This window comes from Chelonoidis abingdonii, chromosome 4 (genome assembly GCF_003597395.2).
Source record: "Chelonoidis abingdonii isolate Lonesome George chromosome 4, CheloAbing_2.0, whole genome shotgun sequence".
Taxonomy (NCBI): domain Eukaryota; kingdom Metazoa; phylum Chordata; order Testudines; family Testudinidae; genus Chelonoidis; species Chelonoidis abingdonii.
Genome location: NC_133772.1, coordinates 62716492 through 62733208, shown reverse-complemented (window position 1 = coordinate 62733208; position 16717 = coordinate 62716492). Strand labels below are relative to the sequence as shown.

At 42.4% G+C, this 16717-nt stretch overlaps 1 protein-coding gene across 2 annotated transcripts in view; it reads left to right on the top strand.

Annotated features, from left to right (window-relative positions):
- BBOX1 (gamma-butyrobetaine hydroxylase 1) overlaps positions 1-14667 on the top strand; it is a 100269-nt gene extending 85602 nt beyond the window's left edge. The window contains exons 5-8 of one of the 2 annotated variants that reach the window (XM_032770858.2): positions 1453-1558; positions 7616-7812; positions 8900-9066; positions 12256-14667. In XM_032770858.2, coding sequence (XP_032626749.1) covers positions 1453-1558; positions 7616-7812; positions 8900-9066; positions 12256-12416 — 631 coding nt within the window. In that variant the 3' untranslated portion in view covers positions 12417-14667. The remainder of the gene's footprint in view (positions 1-1452; positions 1559-7615; positions 7813-8899; positions 9067-12255) is intronic. The other variant, XM_032770857.2, reaches the window with a different exon arrangement.
- Positions 14668-16717: the final 2050 nt, after the last annotated feature.

Here is a 16717-nt window from a genome sequence, read left to right as displayed (position 1 = left end):
CTTTGGAGCCTACCATGACAAAGCTACCCTCAACACTAATGACAAGGATGACATAACACTCTTTTTTTTTTTTTGGCCTTAAAATTAGTAACTGTGCAAATGTGGTTGAGGTCTTCATATTTTAGGAACTGAAGTCACATGTGATGAATACTTACTATACCATATAATTAAATGAATTTCCCCATGAGAGTTGAACACATTTGTTAATATTATTCTGGGGGGGTTTCCCAGCAATTTTATAAATCTGCCTTTAGCATTTTTTGGCATACCTATACTTAAAAATCCTTGTCCCAAAGCAAAAGTTTTTGTATACAATATATAAATCATTTTGAACTGTCTTTTGAAGTTTAACCTGGGCATTTTGTAAAAAATAAGCATTATCTCTATATTTCAAATGGCTTGTGTTTTGTATATTTAGTCTGCAGTAATTCACAAAGGGAAATGAGTTTTCATATTTTTCTTTTTAAATCATGTCGTCTTCAGTGATTAAATGGACTGCATATGTTGACTTACACTTCCCAGACAAATGTCTGGATCTGTATTACACATTTGCCATGAACTGTATTCAATTGTATGACTTTTGTGCAAACCAGAACATGTGGTTTTTGGCCTTAGACTTTGCTGCATGATGTGTCATTTGAAACATATTTTGACTGCATTGCAATGTGATGTCTGTATGTCTTTGTACTCAACCACCTTACAATCTATAATTTGTCCCTGTTGTCAGCAAGACTCATGCTGATTTTAGTTCATCCATCTTGAAATTTAATAAAAATGTAGAGGAAAAATAATGGGACAAGCTCTCAGAAAGTACGAAGGAAACAGCAGGAAATTATAGCTTGACGTCTTTCATCCAGAGATTTTTCTTTTAAGGGAATATGAGAAAGGCCATGTTGTAAAGGGTACTCTGTAACTGACATTTCCCCTGTCATTTAAAGGCTTAAAATTCATTGAAAAAGAAATGCAACTTACAGTGCTTCCACTTTTTCTTTTGGGGAAATGGAAATGACAAAATTGAACAAAATGTGCCAAAAATGCTATCCTCCTGTACACCTTTACAACCCTAATAGGTGCTACGCTGATTTACACCAGCCGACGTCCTGTCCTTCCGCTGAATGCTGGCACAATACAGTCCTCAGAGCTTTTACTAGAAAAGCAAAGGCAATACCCTCAGAGGTATAGTACAGGGGGCAACTTATCTGGCCTATTCCACATACACTAGCATCATTTTTGAAGTGATTGCTTCTATTGTACAGTTGCTGAAATGGCCAGTTCAGTGCTGTGAGGGGCACTGGTGACTCATTGTTCCCTTCTCATTATAACAATAATTCTATATCCAGCAATTTTTAATAGCTCTTTTGTATTGAGATTTCATAGTTTCATTGTACTTTTCTGGCTTAAATGGCAGACGGCTTTAATATGTTTCCTCTTTTTTTTTCTTTCATTGTAAAGCCCTACTTGGCAAGTGGAAGACAAAATGGATGCTAATAATGTGGCTTACACATCTGGGAAGCTAAGTTTTCACACTGATTACCCTGTTCTGCAGCATCCACCTGGGGTAAGGGGAACCTACTGACTTTTCCACAAAGCAAGGGGGAAAATCTCATTGTTCCTATAGTCTGAAAAAGTGACAGGTAATGTGTCTGCTGAGCAAAACTTAGATATATGTAAAATTGATGTATTTCCTTTTTTTTAAAGTTCATCAATCCATAGGATGAATTATGATTATCTAGTCTGAATTCCCATATAACAGGCCATAGAATTACACCAGTAATTCCCACAATGGAGCGAATTATTCTTTCCTGCTGTATGAGTGACTACTACCAAAACCAATAACTTGTGGCTGAGCTAGAGGATATCTTTTTAGAAAGACATCTGGTCTTGATTTAAATACACCAAATGATGGGGAATTCACCACTTCCTTTAGTTAGCTGCTCTAATGCTTAATCACCCTCACTGAAATTAAAAATTGCATCTTATATCCAATTTGAATTTAATTGCAGCTTCCAGCCATTGGCTTTATTTATGCAGTTGTCTGCTAAATGTAAAGGTTCCCTCATACCAGATACATTCTTTGTGGTATTTATGGACTGGGATCAAGTCACCTCATCACTTTCTCTAGAAGTTGAAAACAATTTAAAATAATATTTAAGGAAAACTTGTTCCTAAATTGTACTGAATGAGATGGCACAGGGAGGATCAAGTAAAATCAATAGCAGTGATGTTTACTTCCATGCATTGTCAGTCATTAATTTTCTCTCCGCATCAAATGTTTATAATGGGAAAAACTGCTGCTCCAATCTGCTGGAATTTTTTGAGTCAACAGACTAGTAGATGAAGGAGAACTGGTGGATATAATGTATTTGGACTTTAATAAAACTTTGACAGAGTCCCTTACAAGAAGCTATTAAGGAAATTAACTAGTTATGGGGTGAAGGTAAAGTTCTGTGTCATGGATTAGAAGTTGGCTGAGACAGAAAAGAGCAGGAATAAAGAGTCAGTTTTCCTTGTGGCAAAAGGGGAGCCATCGAGCTATAATAGTGCTAATGTTGTGTAAAATCTTCATTAACGATCTAGAAAAGACAGTGAACAGTAAGAAGAGACAACATGATTTCAGTAAATCAAGATTAGGGAAGAATGTGAGGTACTCCAGAGTGGCCTAACAAAACCAGCTGACTGGGCAGCAGGGATGGCAAATGAAATTCACTTTTGACAAATGGAAGGTTGTGCACATTGGAAGGAAACATTTGAAATACTCATACTACCGGGGACTGAATTAACTATAATTACCTACTAAAAAGATCAGGGAACCACCATAGACAGCTAAGGGAAAACCTCTGTGTAATATGCAAGTCAAAAAGAGCAAACTGCATATTAGGATGCAGTATGTTGCACAAAAATGATATTGAATATATTACAGTGCAATTATCCAGTTCAGTAGGGTTCCTCACTTTGAATGCTATGTCCATTTCCAACCACCTTATCTGAAAAATAATATAACAAAAACAGAAGTTCAGAGATTGGGAAAGAAAACCATTACAGGCCTGAGGATACTTCCACATGAGGAGAGAATGAAAAGATTAAAACTCATGGGAACTGGGCATAGTTTAGGCAGCTTTGAAAATGTTATTCTAGGTGTGTTTAATTCAGAGAGGAGACAAACAGGAGAAATGATCAAGATATAAAACTTATGAGTGAGCAAAGGTAAATCGACACTTCTGTTTACTTAAGCATAATACAAGAACAAGGGGACATCCCGTGAAACTGGATGGCAACAACTTTAAACTAATAACAGGAAAAACATTTTTACCCAGTTAACCTGTGAAATTCTGAGTCACCATGACAGCACAACATGATTCACATAATAACAGACCTGAAAGAGAGTACCACAAAGAATGCATAACTAACAAAGATACTACAGCAAACATTTGTACCTTCAAATTTCATACTTGCCATCCTCCCCCACCTCCCCGGCTTGAAGTAATCATTTTGTGATGAAATGAACAGGCCAGCATGATCTATTTCTGAAGAGGTGCCAGATCTTTCACATTAACGTGCTACCTGCTGAAAATTCATTTAGATTCCGTTGGCTAATGTGGAATAGGAATAGATTGATAGTTCATTAATAGGAAACAGATGTGCTTTAGCTCACTATCTTATCTGTGCCAAACCACAAAATCACGGTACTGCCATAAAACATTAAAAAACAAAAAAACACAATCTGTTCAATTCTAAAACCCTAGTTTAAAATAAAAATTGTTTTTAAGCGCATTGGAAACAAATTTGCCATCTAGGCTCACAATGCATGATTGTGCTAATTTCCTAATTATTGTACAGTATCTGAGTACTTTAACAAGACGTATCTAAAACAGAAAGTGTGGCCCTAAATGGATGATGATTAATTTTTAGAAGGCACCTATAAAAATATCTGAAGATTTTTCCAAAGTTTTGATCTCATTCACATGATATCCTGTAAAAGATGAGTACTGTCCCTGCCAGCAGGTATATGGGATCTTGGGGAGCAATTACCACACAGGTGGAGTGCCAATTAATTTCTTTATTAAAGGAAAAAGGAAGTGGTGGGAATTTAACAATAAAATACGAAGGGATTGGGGTGTAATAGGCGTTTTACAATAGACAATGATGGGGGGGTTCTTCTTGAACAGTGTAGGAGTTCTAACAGGGGTACAGTAAGTGGGGTTCAGCACAGGGATATAGTACAGTCAATAAGCAACTCAGCTTTATATAGGAACAATTCTAGATACAGTGTGAATGCAAAATGTGCCAAAAGAAAATGCAAAATAAAATGCTAGCTTTTATATAAATGGTTAACATCTTGGATAGAATGTATTAAGTGGTTGGTGGCCTTATATACAGTGTAACACAATGGTATTAATGTTAATACAAGTATATCAGCAATATGGTGATAAGTGAAATTATGCAATGTAGAAAATTACTCACTTAATTTGTGAGGCTGTGATAGCAAGACTGTACCTAAAAGCTGGGTCAAGGAACAGGAGGGGTGGGGGTGAATGATTAGTGGCAGCTGATGAGAGGAGTGCCGCTGGAAGCAGCGAGACACTTTGAAGCCCTGCAAGGTAAGGACAAGGGCTCGAGAGAGGTTTTAAGCACACGAGGGGGAGATATGAGCGGGGAAAAACAGACAAAGTTATACAGGGGAGAAACAGCAAGGGGTTTGGGAAGTTCGGTGGCAGCAAGGAGTTGTAACAGGAGACACGGAGAAGGACACGGGAGGGAAGGTTTGAGCAGCAGGGGAAAAAATAGACAAAGTTATACAGAGGGAGAGCAGCAAAACCTTATCTCTTAACCAACAACTAGACAACACAAATATCACAATTCTAAGCAAAACTATAACAAGCAACTATACGAGCAACAGAACAGCAAACTATAACAAGGCAGGTGAAACTTACTAGCTTTCAATCTATAGAGCAAAAAGACAAGGCAGGTGAAACTTACAACTCTATAATTTAACAAACTATAACTTATTAAACTAAAAAAACAAACCTATGGTGCACCTTATGTTATGGGGAAGTTACAGAGGGCAGAGTGGTATTGCCCAGGGATGGTGGCTGCAGCAGTGGATACAGCTGGAAGCAGAGAGCCCCAAGGCAAAGCCCACAAGAGCAGAGCTTAGCAGCAGCACAAACTTATTTTTAGGAGCAAAGTGCCGGGGAGTTTAGGAGAGTTTTAAGACAAGACCAGGTTTAGCTTGAGTCTCGTGTGCTGGGGAGACAGGGCCAGCAGCTAAAAATAATAAATAAAAGTATAGAAAGTTTCACAGAGGGATTCTTACCAGCCCAAAGGAAGCAGCAGAGGCAAAAGCAGCAAGAACATCAGAAGGCTAGGTACGGTCTCAATAATCAGGAGATCTCTCAGGCCGCATTCGTTCTTCGTGAGGGGGGGTTCAAAAAACGGGGTACGCTCAAAATAAATGAGAGCGGAGAAAGGACCCCCAGAACCCTGGCTGATCAGAAAGCAGCAATGCAGGAACCTTTCTGATCTTAGTTTTTAAAATGTCGTTTTTAAAGCAAACTCAGGCAGTTTCCGCCAGTACTTTTGATTGGCTCTCTTGATACAGGAGAGAAGAGGAGGGCAGGAAGAACTGTAGGTGAGCACAGAGACATGTTGGGCAGAGTCCTGTGCAGTAGATGACTCAAAGCACATGAGGCCTATGACTCCATGCCCAGAATCTTAAAACACAATAGGTCTTGCAGTCTGGACATTGCCTACCCTACACCCGAGGCCCAGGTTTAACAAGGTGATAACAGGACTAACCCTGAACAGGGCAGTGGTCCCACTTAGCACAAGTGGCCATCCCTTTGAGAAGGGCAGTTGGCCCTGGTAAACAACTTAAACAGCCAGGGGGGGAGCCACAGGAGAACAAAATGGAGTATGGGACAGCTGTAAGAAAACAAAATGGAATAGAGGGATAGCTGTAACAGACAAGTACTAGTTTTGGTTGGAGTTTTCATCTCTCTGACTGGAAGTGAATGTCTCATTTGCATCTCTTGGAGTTTTGTCATAGGGCTATTATCTCTATGGGCTAGACTGTCACAGTCCTTCCCTGGCCATATATGCCCCCTGTTTGCTATGCACAGTTGCAATTCTCGCCATGATGGTGAGAGAAGAAGCTGCTTCCTCGTACTCCCCGCTGTAAGCAAATGGGTATCCTGTCTCCTGTGCACCTCTACCGCAATTCTGGACCTCTCTACCAGCTATTCTGGACCTTTTTGTCCAGAATAGCTGGTCTGGAATATGGAGTGGGAGCAAGCTCTTTCTGTGAAAAGGATTAAGTAATATACTCCCTCTCCAGTGAGTGGAAGGAACAAGGAACAAATTGTAAAAGCAGCAGAGAATCTGTGGCACCTTATAGACTAACAGACGTTTTGGAGCATGAGCTTTCGTGGGTGAATACCCACTTCATCAGATGCATGTAGTGGAAATTTACATGCATCTGATGAAGCGGGTATTCACTCACGAAAGCTCATGCTCCAAAACATCTGTTAGTCTATAAGGTGCCACAGGATTCTCTGCTGCTTTTACAGATCCAGACTAACACGGCTACCCCTCTGATAAGGAACAAATTGTGAGTCCCTGAACCACATTTGTGCCTGGGCCAGTGCAGCCATACACCATCCCTTATCTAGGGCAGGTTGGTATTTAGAATCTAAACTTCATTTCATTTGTGGTTATGTTGCTTGCTTCTTCTTCTATTACCCCTGTTTTTCCCTATAATCACTGCCATATTACATCACCCCATACTACAGGGGCAGCTAACAATACCTGAATCCATTCCTTCCCCTTGCTTCTCTGTCTTACTTCCCATTTTCTTCAGCTCTAACGCGGTTCCGTTACATGGGTGCAGTCTTCAATGACTTCAGTGAAAGTTGCATTCATTTAAATGATGGTCCAATTCTGTGTTTAGTTACACTGATGTAAACTGCAGTAAATGGACCTGGTGCTGCTCTCCTTGATGTCACTGGAAGTTTGCCATTAACATCAGTAGGAGCAATACTGGGCCCATTAGAGTTATCCCAGATTTACATTCTTGCAGCTATGAGCAGAATTTGGTCCTTCAACTCCATCTTGTCCAGTTTTTTGAGAACTCTGAGCACAACATAAACAGAAGCGTATGTTTCCTGAAGATCCATTATTGCTGTAGATATCTTAGACCTGAAGGCCTCAATGAGCCAGTGACACATACTGACATCCTTGGTGAGCACATTTTTCACACCTAATTATGTCATTTCTGCAAGTGGAAAATAATTCCCTATATTTAGAGAGGCTGTAATGACCACAGTGTATTTTGAAATTATCTGGCAATAATCACCAGTTGTACCAACCTGACTCAGGCCAGAAGAAAATTACGGAACCAGAGCTTTGTGATTGAGGCCTAATTCACCACCTTGTTACTTAAGTTTTACCCCATTGTGACAGTAGACTCAGACTGGTGTGAAACTGGTAATACAATGGGAATAGAGGTCCTTTAGTCTTTTAGGATATTTTTTAAATGACAGGGCAGATGAGCAAACTGATAATGAATTATTAAATATCCAGGCTGTTTCTTCCTGTAATGAGGTGTTATTTGTTACAGATTCAGTTTCTTCATTGTATAAAACAAGCAGCTACTGGAGGTGAAAGTGAAGTTGTAGATGGATTTCATGTTTCCAACAAGCTGAAGGAGCAAAATCCTCAAGCCTTTCAGATCCTCTCCTCCACCCTTGTAGACTTCACGGATGTTGGGGTCGACTACTGTGATTTCACTATGCAGTCTAAACAGAGGATTATAGAGTGAGTAATAGTCAAGGATGTGATTATATCTAACAGAATCCCAGTAGTAACTCATACCATATTGCTGGTTCACCAGGAATTATAGGGTTGCACCTAGTGCTTAATTTGTCCCTAGGCTTGCCAGGACTGAGTCCCAGTACCTCTAGGCTTGGCAGTTCCTAGCCCTGGCACCTCTGGGCTTGCTGAATTAGTTATGAATGTAAAAAAATTGTTTGAGCCCCAGCAACTCTTTCATTACAAATTAAGTACCGGTTGCACAGCAACAGTTTGCTTGAATGAAAAAGTTCTATTTGCATCTTTCATTGTTTCTCTTGCAGAAAGATGTTAGAGGGTCTATGCCTGCCACCTTGTGGGAAAACAGTGTTTCAGTTTTGTCTTTGATTATTATGTCTTATCAACTGAATTATGTTGTACTATAGTGTGTCAGTTATTCTTTATTATTTTTATTATTGAATTTATCATTGTCTCAACTTTCCTTACTCATTCTTTCCACCCTCCAGGAACTCAAAGCAACCATACTAACCTTCTCTTGATATCCTTCAGTTGGTCTTCTATCTAAATTCTATACGAAATGTGCACCAATGTTGGGGTGCTGCCATGTTTTGAATCTCCTAGATAGAAAAAAACTCCTATGTTACATAGAGGCTGTCTTGCTGTATTATCATCTGCTGTTAATCTTGTTACATGACAAGGAGGTCAGGTTAGATGTCATAACGGTCCCTTCTGCTGTAAAAATATATTCATCAAAACACACACATTTATATTATATGTTATATATTATATTATATATATAGTGTGTTGATTTTTTATATAGACAGAATAAGGGTGGGATTTTCAAAAATGCCAAAATATTTAGGAGCTCAAGTCCCTTTGATTATTAATCTTGCTAAACCCTGACCCATTGATGAACTTGAAAGCAGGAGTCTGATATGCAATAATGTACCACACTTTGTCATAGCACGGCACTTCATTGTTGAACTGTGCTGTAACAGCCAGCAACTGAAAGGGGAAAGTAAACCCATCCTTACCAAAACTAAAATATGCTAAAAAGTTGAGTGGCATGATAATACATTTTTCTTTCTCTCAGTGTAGATTACAGAGGCCAGGTGGTTCGTATCAATTATAATAATGCAACAAGAGACACAGTTTTTGACATATCTGCTGAAAAAGTGCAGCCATTTTATGCAGCTCTGAAGGAGTTTGTTGATCTATTGAACAGCCCGGAACATAAGTTTACCTACAAGATGAAACCAGGTCAGTGATTAAGTTGCTTCAGCTTATAGTAATTGGAAGATTTTTTTCATGCTTTTGCCTAAGAACAAAATCCTAAACATTTGAACATGTTAGTACAGTTCTGATACAAAAAGGGAATCTCAGTCCTCTCTGAGTGCCCAACATGAAACACTTGGGGCCAGATTTTGAGAAGTCCGGAGCACTCATGACTGCAGGTGAAATCAATTGGAGCTGTGTTTTGAACATGTAAAGTGCTATACAAATGCTAAGTTTTCTGGAAAATTAGGTCTGAGGTGTATCAAGTTGGACATCCAAAATCAGTGGACACTTTAGACAGTTTTACCTTTAATTTCTCTGTGCCTCAGTTCCCTATTTGTAGAATGGGGATAATAGCACTGCACTACCTTACAGGGGTGTTGTAAAGACACATTCACTACTAGGTATGAAGCATTCAGATACTATGGTGAGAACATCATAGAAACCACAGGAAGAAATTAATTATTCTGTATTTGGAGCCGGGTTTAAATAGTGTGCAGTAAATAATTCATGGGGCCCAGGCGGAATAATGAGGATAACACAAATCATTGAATAGCTGCCCATTCAGTGAGCATGTTCCTTCTGTTTACTGTATGAGACAGGGGTCTTGTGGGAAAAAGTAGTATGTGATCACTTAATTAAGGACTGTGGCTGTGTCTACACTTGGAGCTGAGAGTGTGTATCCCAGTTCCCATACGCTTACTTGCACTAGCTCTCACCCAGCCAGCACACTAAAAATAGTAGTGTAGGTGCAGTAGAATGGGCAGTAGCAAGCAGTGGCACACACTAGCCACCCTAAGTATGTACCCACGGGCTTCCAGTCAGGTTTGTACTCAAGGTGACTAATCGGTTCCTGCCATTTGCTTCATCTTTGCTACCATGATTACTCTACTATTTGTGGCACGCTAATGCAATGACAGCTAGTGTGAGTATGGCTGCGTGAGCTGAGAATCACACCCCTAGTTCCAAGTATAGACATAACCTGTATCATAATCCATACACACAAGAGGACTGAATTAAGGGTTAGCTACATTCTGGCATTTCTTAACTTTTAAACGCTTGATTTTGTAACCTTAATGTTCTTTTAATGTAGTTAGGTATATTACACACACGAAATATGGGCTATTTTGAGCATGTTGGCTGAAAATTACCGTGGTGCACAGTGCCTGTGCAAAGACGTGCCATACTAATGTGTCACAGTAGGTTTGTGCAGCAGGGCTACACATGAAGGCATCTGCTGTCCTGTGCGCCAGGGGATCCATTATTACATGTCTCCAGTGGCATTGTTGCCCCACGCAAGCAGGGTGGAGGTGCTGGAGCACACACTCTTCCAGCCCATAGGCTGTAGTAATAGCTGCAGGGGGGAGGGGGGTGCACTGCAGACCTGCACCTTGCCTCTAGGTTGTGGGTGGATTTTACTTGCTAGCCCCCATGCTCATCACCTGCACAGAGCCTTTGGCTTTGTGTATGTGAAGTGAGTTCACCCACTAAAACTTTTTGTCAAGATCATCGTAAGTGGAGTCATGACTGAGGGGGAGCCGTGAGTGCTATTTCAGCCATTTTCCCAAGGTAGCTTCCAAGGGTGGAGACAGCCTCGGACACATGGGAAGTTTATTAGTCCGTTCCGTGTGCCAGCTGTAACAGGGAGTAAGGCTCTGCCCTAGCCCACTGCACCTGAGGGAATAAAATTCACACATCTCCTGGGAGGTTGCTAGGGGCGACTCTCATCTGTGCAGCTCTCTCTTTCCTCAGCCTAGTTGTTCTGTACTCATCACCCATCTGCATTTGTTCTCTTACCAACAGTTCTTCATTCTTGCATGATCCTTCATGCTGCTTCCTCCTGCTGCTTCTCTGAGCAAACCTTTGAGGTCCCTCTTCCTCCAGTGATACCTTGTTGGCCCCTGAGCATCATCCTCATGATCTTTTGTGGTCCTTTCTCTGCACAATCCCTTGTTGTCCTTCCTTCCTCCCCCTCCTCCTTGGCATGGTCCCATGTGGTCCCTCTTCCTGCTCTGCATGATCCACAAGATTCCGAATCCTCCTCCCCCTGCACATGATACCTCGTTGTTCTTCTTCTTTTCCTGTGGATCCCTCATGGCCCTTCCATTTCCTCTGCATGGTCCCTCATGGTCCCTCTTTCTCATCGTCCATGCAGTCCTTCACAGTTCCTCCTCCTCTGCACAATCTCTCATGCATATTGCAGCTTGTTGCTGCTTTTTTTTTTTTTTTTTGATTGGCTCCTGGCAAGCAGTGGGCCCGCCACAGTCCCAGACTGCATGTCGGGTGGGATCTAGTCATATACAGTGTTGGAGTTTTAGGTATTAGCTTGTTTTGGCTTTGTTTTGATATGGGATTAGCTTGATTTTTGGCTTATTGTGAAAGTCAGGGTGCTTATTTACTGCGTGAAAGTTGGCATCTGAGGCGCATACTGTAGTTGTTCAAAGGCTGAGAACTTGGCCAAATGTGAGTGGTCCCTGACTGAGGAGTGAGAGCTTCCTAGCTCCATTCTGCACTGTGGTTATCCTCTACAGTGATGAATTGGATACCCTGTACATTCCTCCCCCGCCCCCTATTCAGGCAGCGTAGAGGTGGGGGAGTAGAGGCTGTGCTGCATTGCCACCATTGGTGAGGTCATTTTATTTCATGTCAGACCCCTTTCTCTGTGCTGGTTGGATCCACGCAAAGTGGTTATTCCAGCCATAGGGTGGTGGTACTTCTGCAGCCTCTATAACCCCAGTGATGTGGGGGAGAGTTGCGGTTCGCAGGAGATACAGTGGCTAGGGCTCTAGCCTGAGACTTGAGATACCTGAATTCACTTCCCAGCCATAGACTTCCGGGGTGACTGTGGGCAAGTCACTTAGTCCCTCTGTGTCTCAGTTCCCATCCATAACATGGTGATAATAGCACTGCTCAATGCCATGGGATGTTGTGAGCATCAGTATATTAGTGATTATGAGGTGGTCGGTTACCCCAGGCACAGACAGATGTAAGTGATGGAATGTTGTGCTTTCTAGGAATGTTTACATTTCTCAGTAGTAGGGAACAGGTGTTTTGGGGCTGTGGGTTTTAAGAGACACTCAGACAAATGCATTTAAATCACTTCAATGTGTTATATATTTGAAATGAAGGAAAACATGACAAAGTTGTAAAGTACATTGTTTAATCTCTTCATAGGAGACATAGTAACATTTGACAACTGGCGTTTGCTGCATGGTCGCCGGAGCTACCAGTCAGGAACAGAAATATCCCGTCACCTCGAAGGTGCTTATGCAGACTGGGATGTGGTAATGTCAAGACTCCGACTCCTGAGGAAGATTGTCCAGAATGGCATTTAAACTTTGTTATGGTTTAATAATTAGCAACTCCTTGGACAGTTCATCTTTGTTTTAAAAAATACAAATGTATTGGATTTCCAACACCAAGCATACATTCTAAACCTTTGCTAATGTAATCTTTGAAAGACTGAATATATTTTTCAAAGGTATGCTTTGTTGAAAACAATATATCTCGCAGTATATCTTTATTCTGCTGTCATTAGAAGTGGTATTACAACCTACTGTACTAGTCTGAAACTGGTTAGATACCAATACACCACAAATAAGCCTTCCCTTCTCAGAAATCAGTCTCTCTGGGTGAGGCATTAAGAAAAGCCTTTCACGTGTCTGCCATTAAGGGTTTGTAACAGCCAGCAGCTTTCTGTGAATTTTATATCTATTTTCAGAGATATAAAACCATTTTATATATAATGACTCATTTTCTTTACCCCACCCCCAAAAGACCCAATAAAAGCTTTAGAATCTGCAGTGATGTTAACAAGCAGTTCTACTCTGGAAAGTAACTGTTCAAAAATAGCATCTTCTTACTCAACAGATTTGCTCTTTGTGTATGTTCAGAGCCACTCCTGCTTAATTTCACACCCAGGAGTAAGTTTTGTTAGTACTTTTTATTCCAGTTAGCTCTAAAGAGTCCGTACAGCTATGGAAGAGATGGACACGTACCCCTCCTTAGCAGCAGTAGTATTACAATACTACCTAACATCCAGAGATCAGACCCCCATTGCAGAGGTTGCTTTGCACATACTTAGTAGAAGACTCTCCCTGTCCTGAAGAGCTTACAGTCTGTACAGCCAAAGGAAGTGTTTTTGTCCCCATTTTACAGCTAGGAACTGAGGCACTGAGAGATTCACATGGGGGATTAGGCTCAGCATTGCAAAGCCTAACTTTTAGGCACTTTGCCACCAAGTGGAATTCACAGCCCTGAGTTAGGCACCTGGGCTCCCTATACAATACAAGGGGAGAATTAGTTGCCTAAAGATAGGATTCACGAAAGGCAGTAGATTGAGCTGGGAACTGCCTAAGATAGCCAGTAGGAAATGCCAAGGAGAGGGGTGTGTCCTAAACCCCTCTCTTCGGTAGGTGGTAGGTGCCTAACTCCAGGCATCTCCCTCCACTTCTCAGAGTTAGGGCATCATATTATAGTCTGAACTGACCGCATAAGCTTGTGATATGTCACAAAACCTAGCTTTTAGTAGCTATCTGATTCCTCAATGTTTCCTTCGTTTTCCTTCAAAAAATGTGCAGGCAATCTGTTCGTACAGCTCTATTAAAACCCATAGCACTGTGTTTTAATTGTACATTCGTTTTCATATATATCATTTGCCACATAGTGGTGTTAAAGTCAATTATAACTATAAAACAAGACACCTGGCTTTATACAAATGCTTACTGGGGAGAGCCATTTTGTGCTTTATTTTTCTGAGAGCCATTTTAGTCGTATGCTTATGTATTATTAAAAGTTGTGTTGGAGCTGATTAGCACATTGGATTTTGGCCTAATACTCCGTAACTGTTTCCTACAGTAGCAAATGTTTTGCGCATGTTCTGGAGAATGATGGCTAAGAGAGATTTTTCCAAAGAGAAACTTATAGCGATTTGATTGGTTGTATATATGCCCAGTGCAGCCAAATTGTCTTACCTCTGTAGTTATCAATCAGCTACAGAAGCTAAACTCTGACTCGGGTGATTGCACTGAGCAGTGCATCCTCTCCTACAGCAATGCAGGTGCAGTATTCATCCACGTGAACCTGGGGAATGTAAAATAGCATGCACATATTTGGTGCTAAGGGTGTGCAGTTTGGTTAGCATGTACTGGTGACTGGACCCCCACCTATCTAGAAGACGGTGCTGTTGCTTTTCGGCACAGTGGAACCTATCTACTGGGCATGAGAGAAATAGCCTGTTTGTGCCTGGAGAGAAGTGTCCCTTGCCCTCCTGTCATGCTGTGTGTGGCCTTTAGCAGCTAAGACTGCAACCATAAAATCTGAGCTAGTATCCAGAGAGATAAATGGCAAAACTCCCAGTGGTACAGGATCAGGAGTACAGAAAGCATGAATTCAGCCCTTTTGCTGCTGTTGTAAGCTGTGGATTTGCTTGTGTACCTGTTTTGTGTACATCTGTGACACCAAGTGTAAAGTGGAAAGTAAATAAAAACAAACTACCTCTCCTGTTCTTATGTCCCTGCTTTGTGTACATTTACGGTCATGTAATATTCATGTTACCCCAAAACATTAAATGTTGATTTTTAAAAATGAAAGCTGTGCTGCTTAGTTGGCACGTTCCATTTATGAAAGGCGTGTCCTGTGGGCTAGAATGACTAGTTTTATATTCAGAGTCATGAAATGTGCTATACACGTGAAGCCTTTGAATGTCAGAGTCTTGATTTCCATGGTAAGAAAAGCTAATTTTACTGCTTTAACTCTCTGACCTTTTCTGCCTGTTCCAAGGACACTTTTCACTGATGATGTGTGTCTGTTATAAACATAAGATTATTCATGAATCTTCAACCTCAGGGACAGTGATGGCATTCATTTCACATAGGTATGTATGTATGCATGCAGCAAGAGTTAGTGCACTTCTTTATTAGCAAAGCATGTGGCAGAGTGTTTTGTTTCAAAAATAGCAGGGTAGGAATGTGAACGAGGCTATGGAGGATCATATGTTTGCAGCAGCAGAAATCAATAGAAGTTAGTTAGGCACCTACCTATGGGGCCTGGACTCTGGTTCCCAGTGGGGTTGGGAAGGAGGCGGTACCATGGCCAGCCAGACTGGAGGCTGTATGCTACACTCTGAGAATGAGTATAGTAGTGTACACACTCCCATTGCACACTGGGGAGCTCCAGGAGACTTTTTGAATGCTTCAGGGTGTTCCCACTGGCTGCAGTCGAGTTAAAGAATGCTTTACCATGAGCTGAATGCAGTCAGGGCCGGTGCAACCATTTAGGTGACCTAGGCGGTTGCCTAGGGCACTAGGAGTTGGGGGGTGGCGTCATTTTCTTCAGCAGCGACCGCGGCAGCTGGATCTTCGGCTGCCCCGGTCGCCGCCGACATTTAGGCAGAGGGAGCTGAGACAAGGGAGTGCGGAGAGGGCCGCCTGCAGCAAGTAAGGGGGGGAAGGGGGCAGCACGCAGGGGAGCTCCCCACCCCTTCCCTACCTCCTCCCCCAGCACACCGTGGCTGCTTCACTTCTCCCGCCTCCCAGGCTTGCAGTGCCTAAGGTGATTGGCGCTGCAAGCCTGGGAGGCGGGAGAAGTGAAGCAGCAACGGGGTGCTCGTGCTCATGCATAGAGCAGGGGTGAGCTCGGGGCGGGCGGGGTGCCTCAGGGTGGGGGATGGGGAGCTACCACGGTGAGCGTCTCAGGGCGGGGGCTCGGGGACAGGGGAGGGCGCAAGGTGGAAGTTTTGCCTAGGGCGCGAAACATCCTTGCATCAGCCCTGCATGCAGTTGACACAGCCTAGCCATAAAGGTCTGTGGTCACAGTAGTATGTAGGAACTTAATTGAGAATGTTTTAAATAAAGAGGTAAAATGATTGTGTAAGACAAAGTACATACTACTTACACTGCTCTAGTAGAGCACAAACAAGATCTAATGATACACCTCTGTGAGATGGGTTATAATATCACAGTTTTACAAAGTGAGGCACGGCAGTTGAATGACTCAGTCTGTTTTCAGACTGGGGCTACAACTCAAGGGTTGCTAACTGCTAGTCCTGGGCTCAACCCACAAGATCATGCCACCCCGCACCCCACTCTACCCTCATCAAAAGTTTCATCCCACAACAAACTTTTAAATGCCAACTATGCCCATTCTGGGAAGAGAGGTTTTGTCTGCAGTTAACTGAGAGTTGGCTTATTTCAATCACACATGGTGGTTTGGTTTCATGGCACCATTGAGGGGGTGTTCTTTCTCCAAAAGAACTCTTTACTAGAGCACAGGGCTACTAAAAGATGGCATAGGCATAATTTGACTTCTGTATTGCAGGGGAGCTCCAGCAGGCCAATGGAGGGGTGTGGGGGGGGAGGGATAGGTGTAGGTGTAGTCTGGTCCTGTCCAGTGCTTTCAGGGCAGGGCCCACTGTGGGATCACCGCTGGCCTGTGGGGGCTACATGCTTGGCCTCATATTTGTTTAAGTCTTCCACAGGGACCTGGGGGGTGAATTTAACAAGGGCCATGGGTTGGCCAATGTGCAGGAGGCCACAGCCCAGCGGGTGTGGGCTCTGGCTGGGGGTGAGGGCTCTAGGGTGGGGCTGGGGAAAAGGGTTGGGGTGCCGGGGGGAGGGGGGCTGGGCTGGGGCCAAGA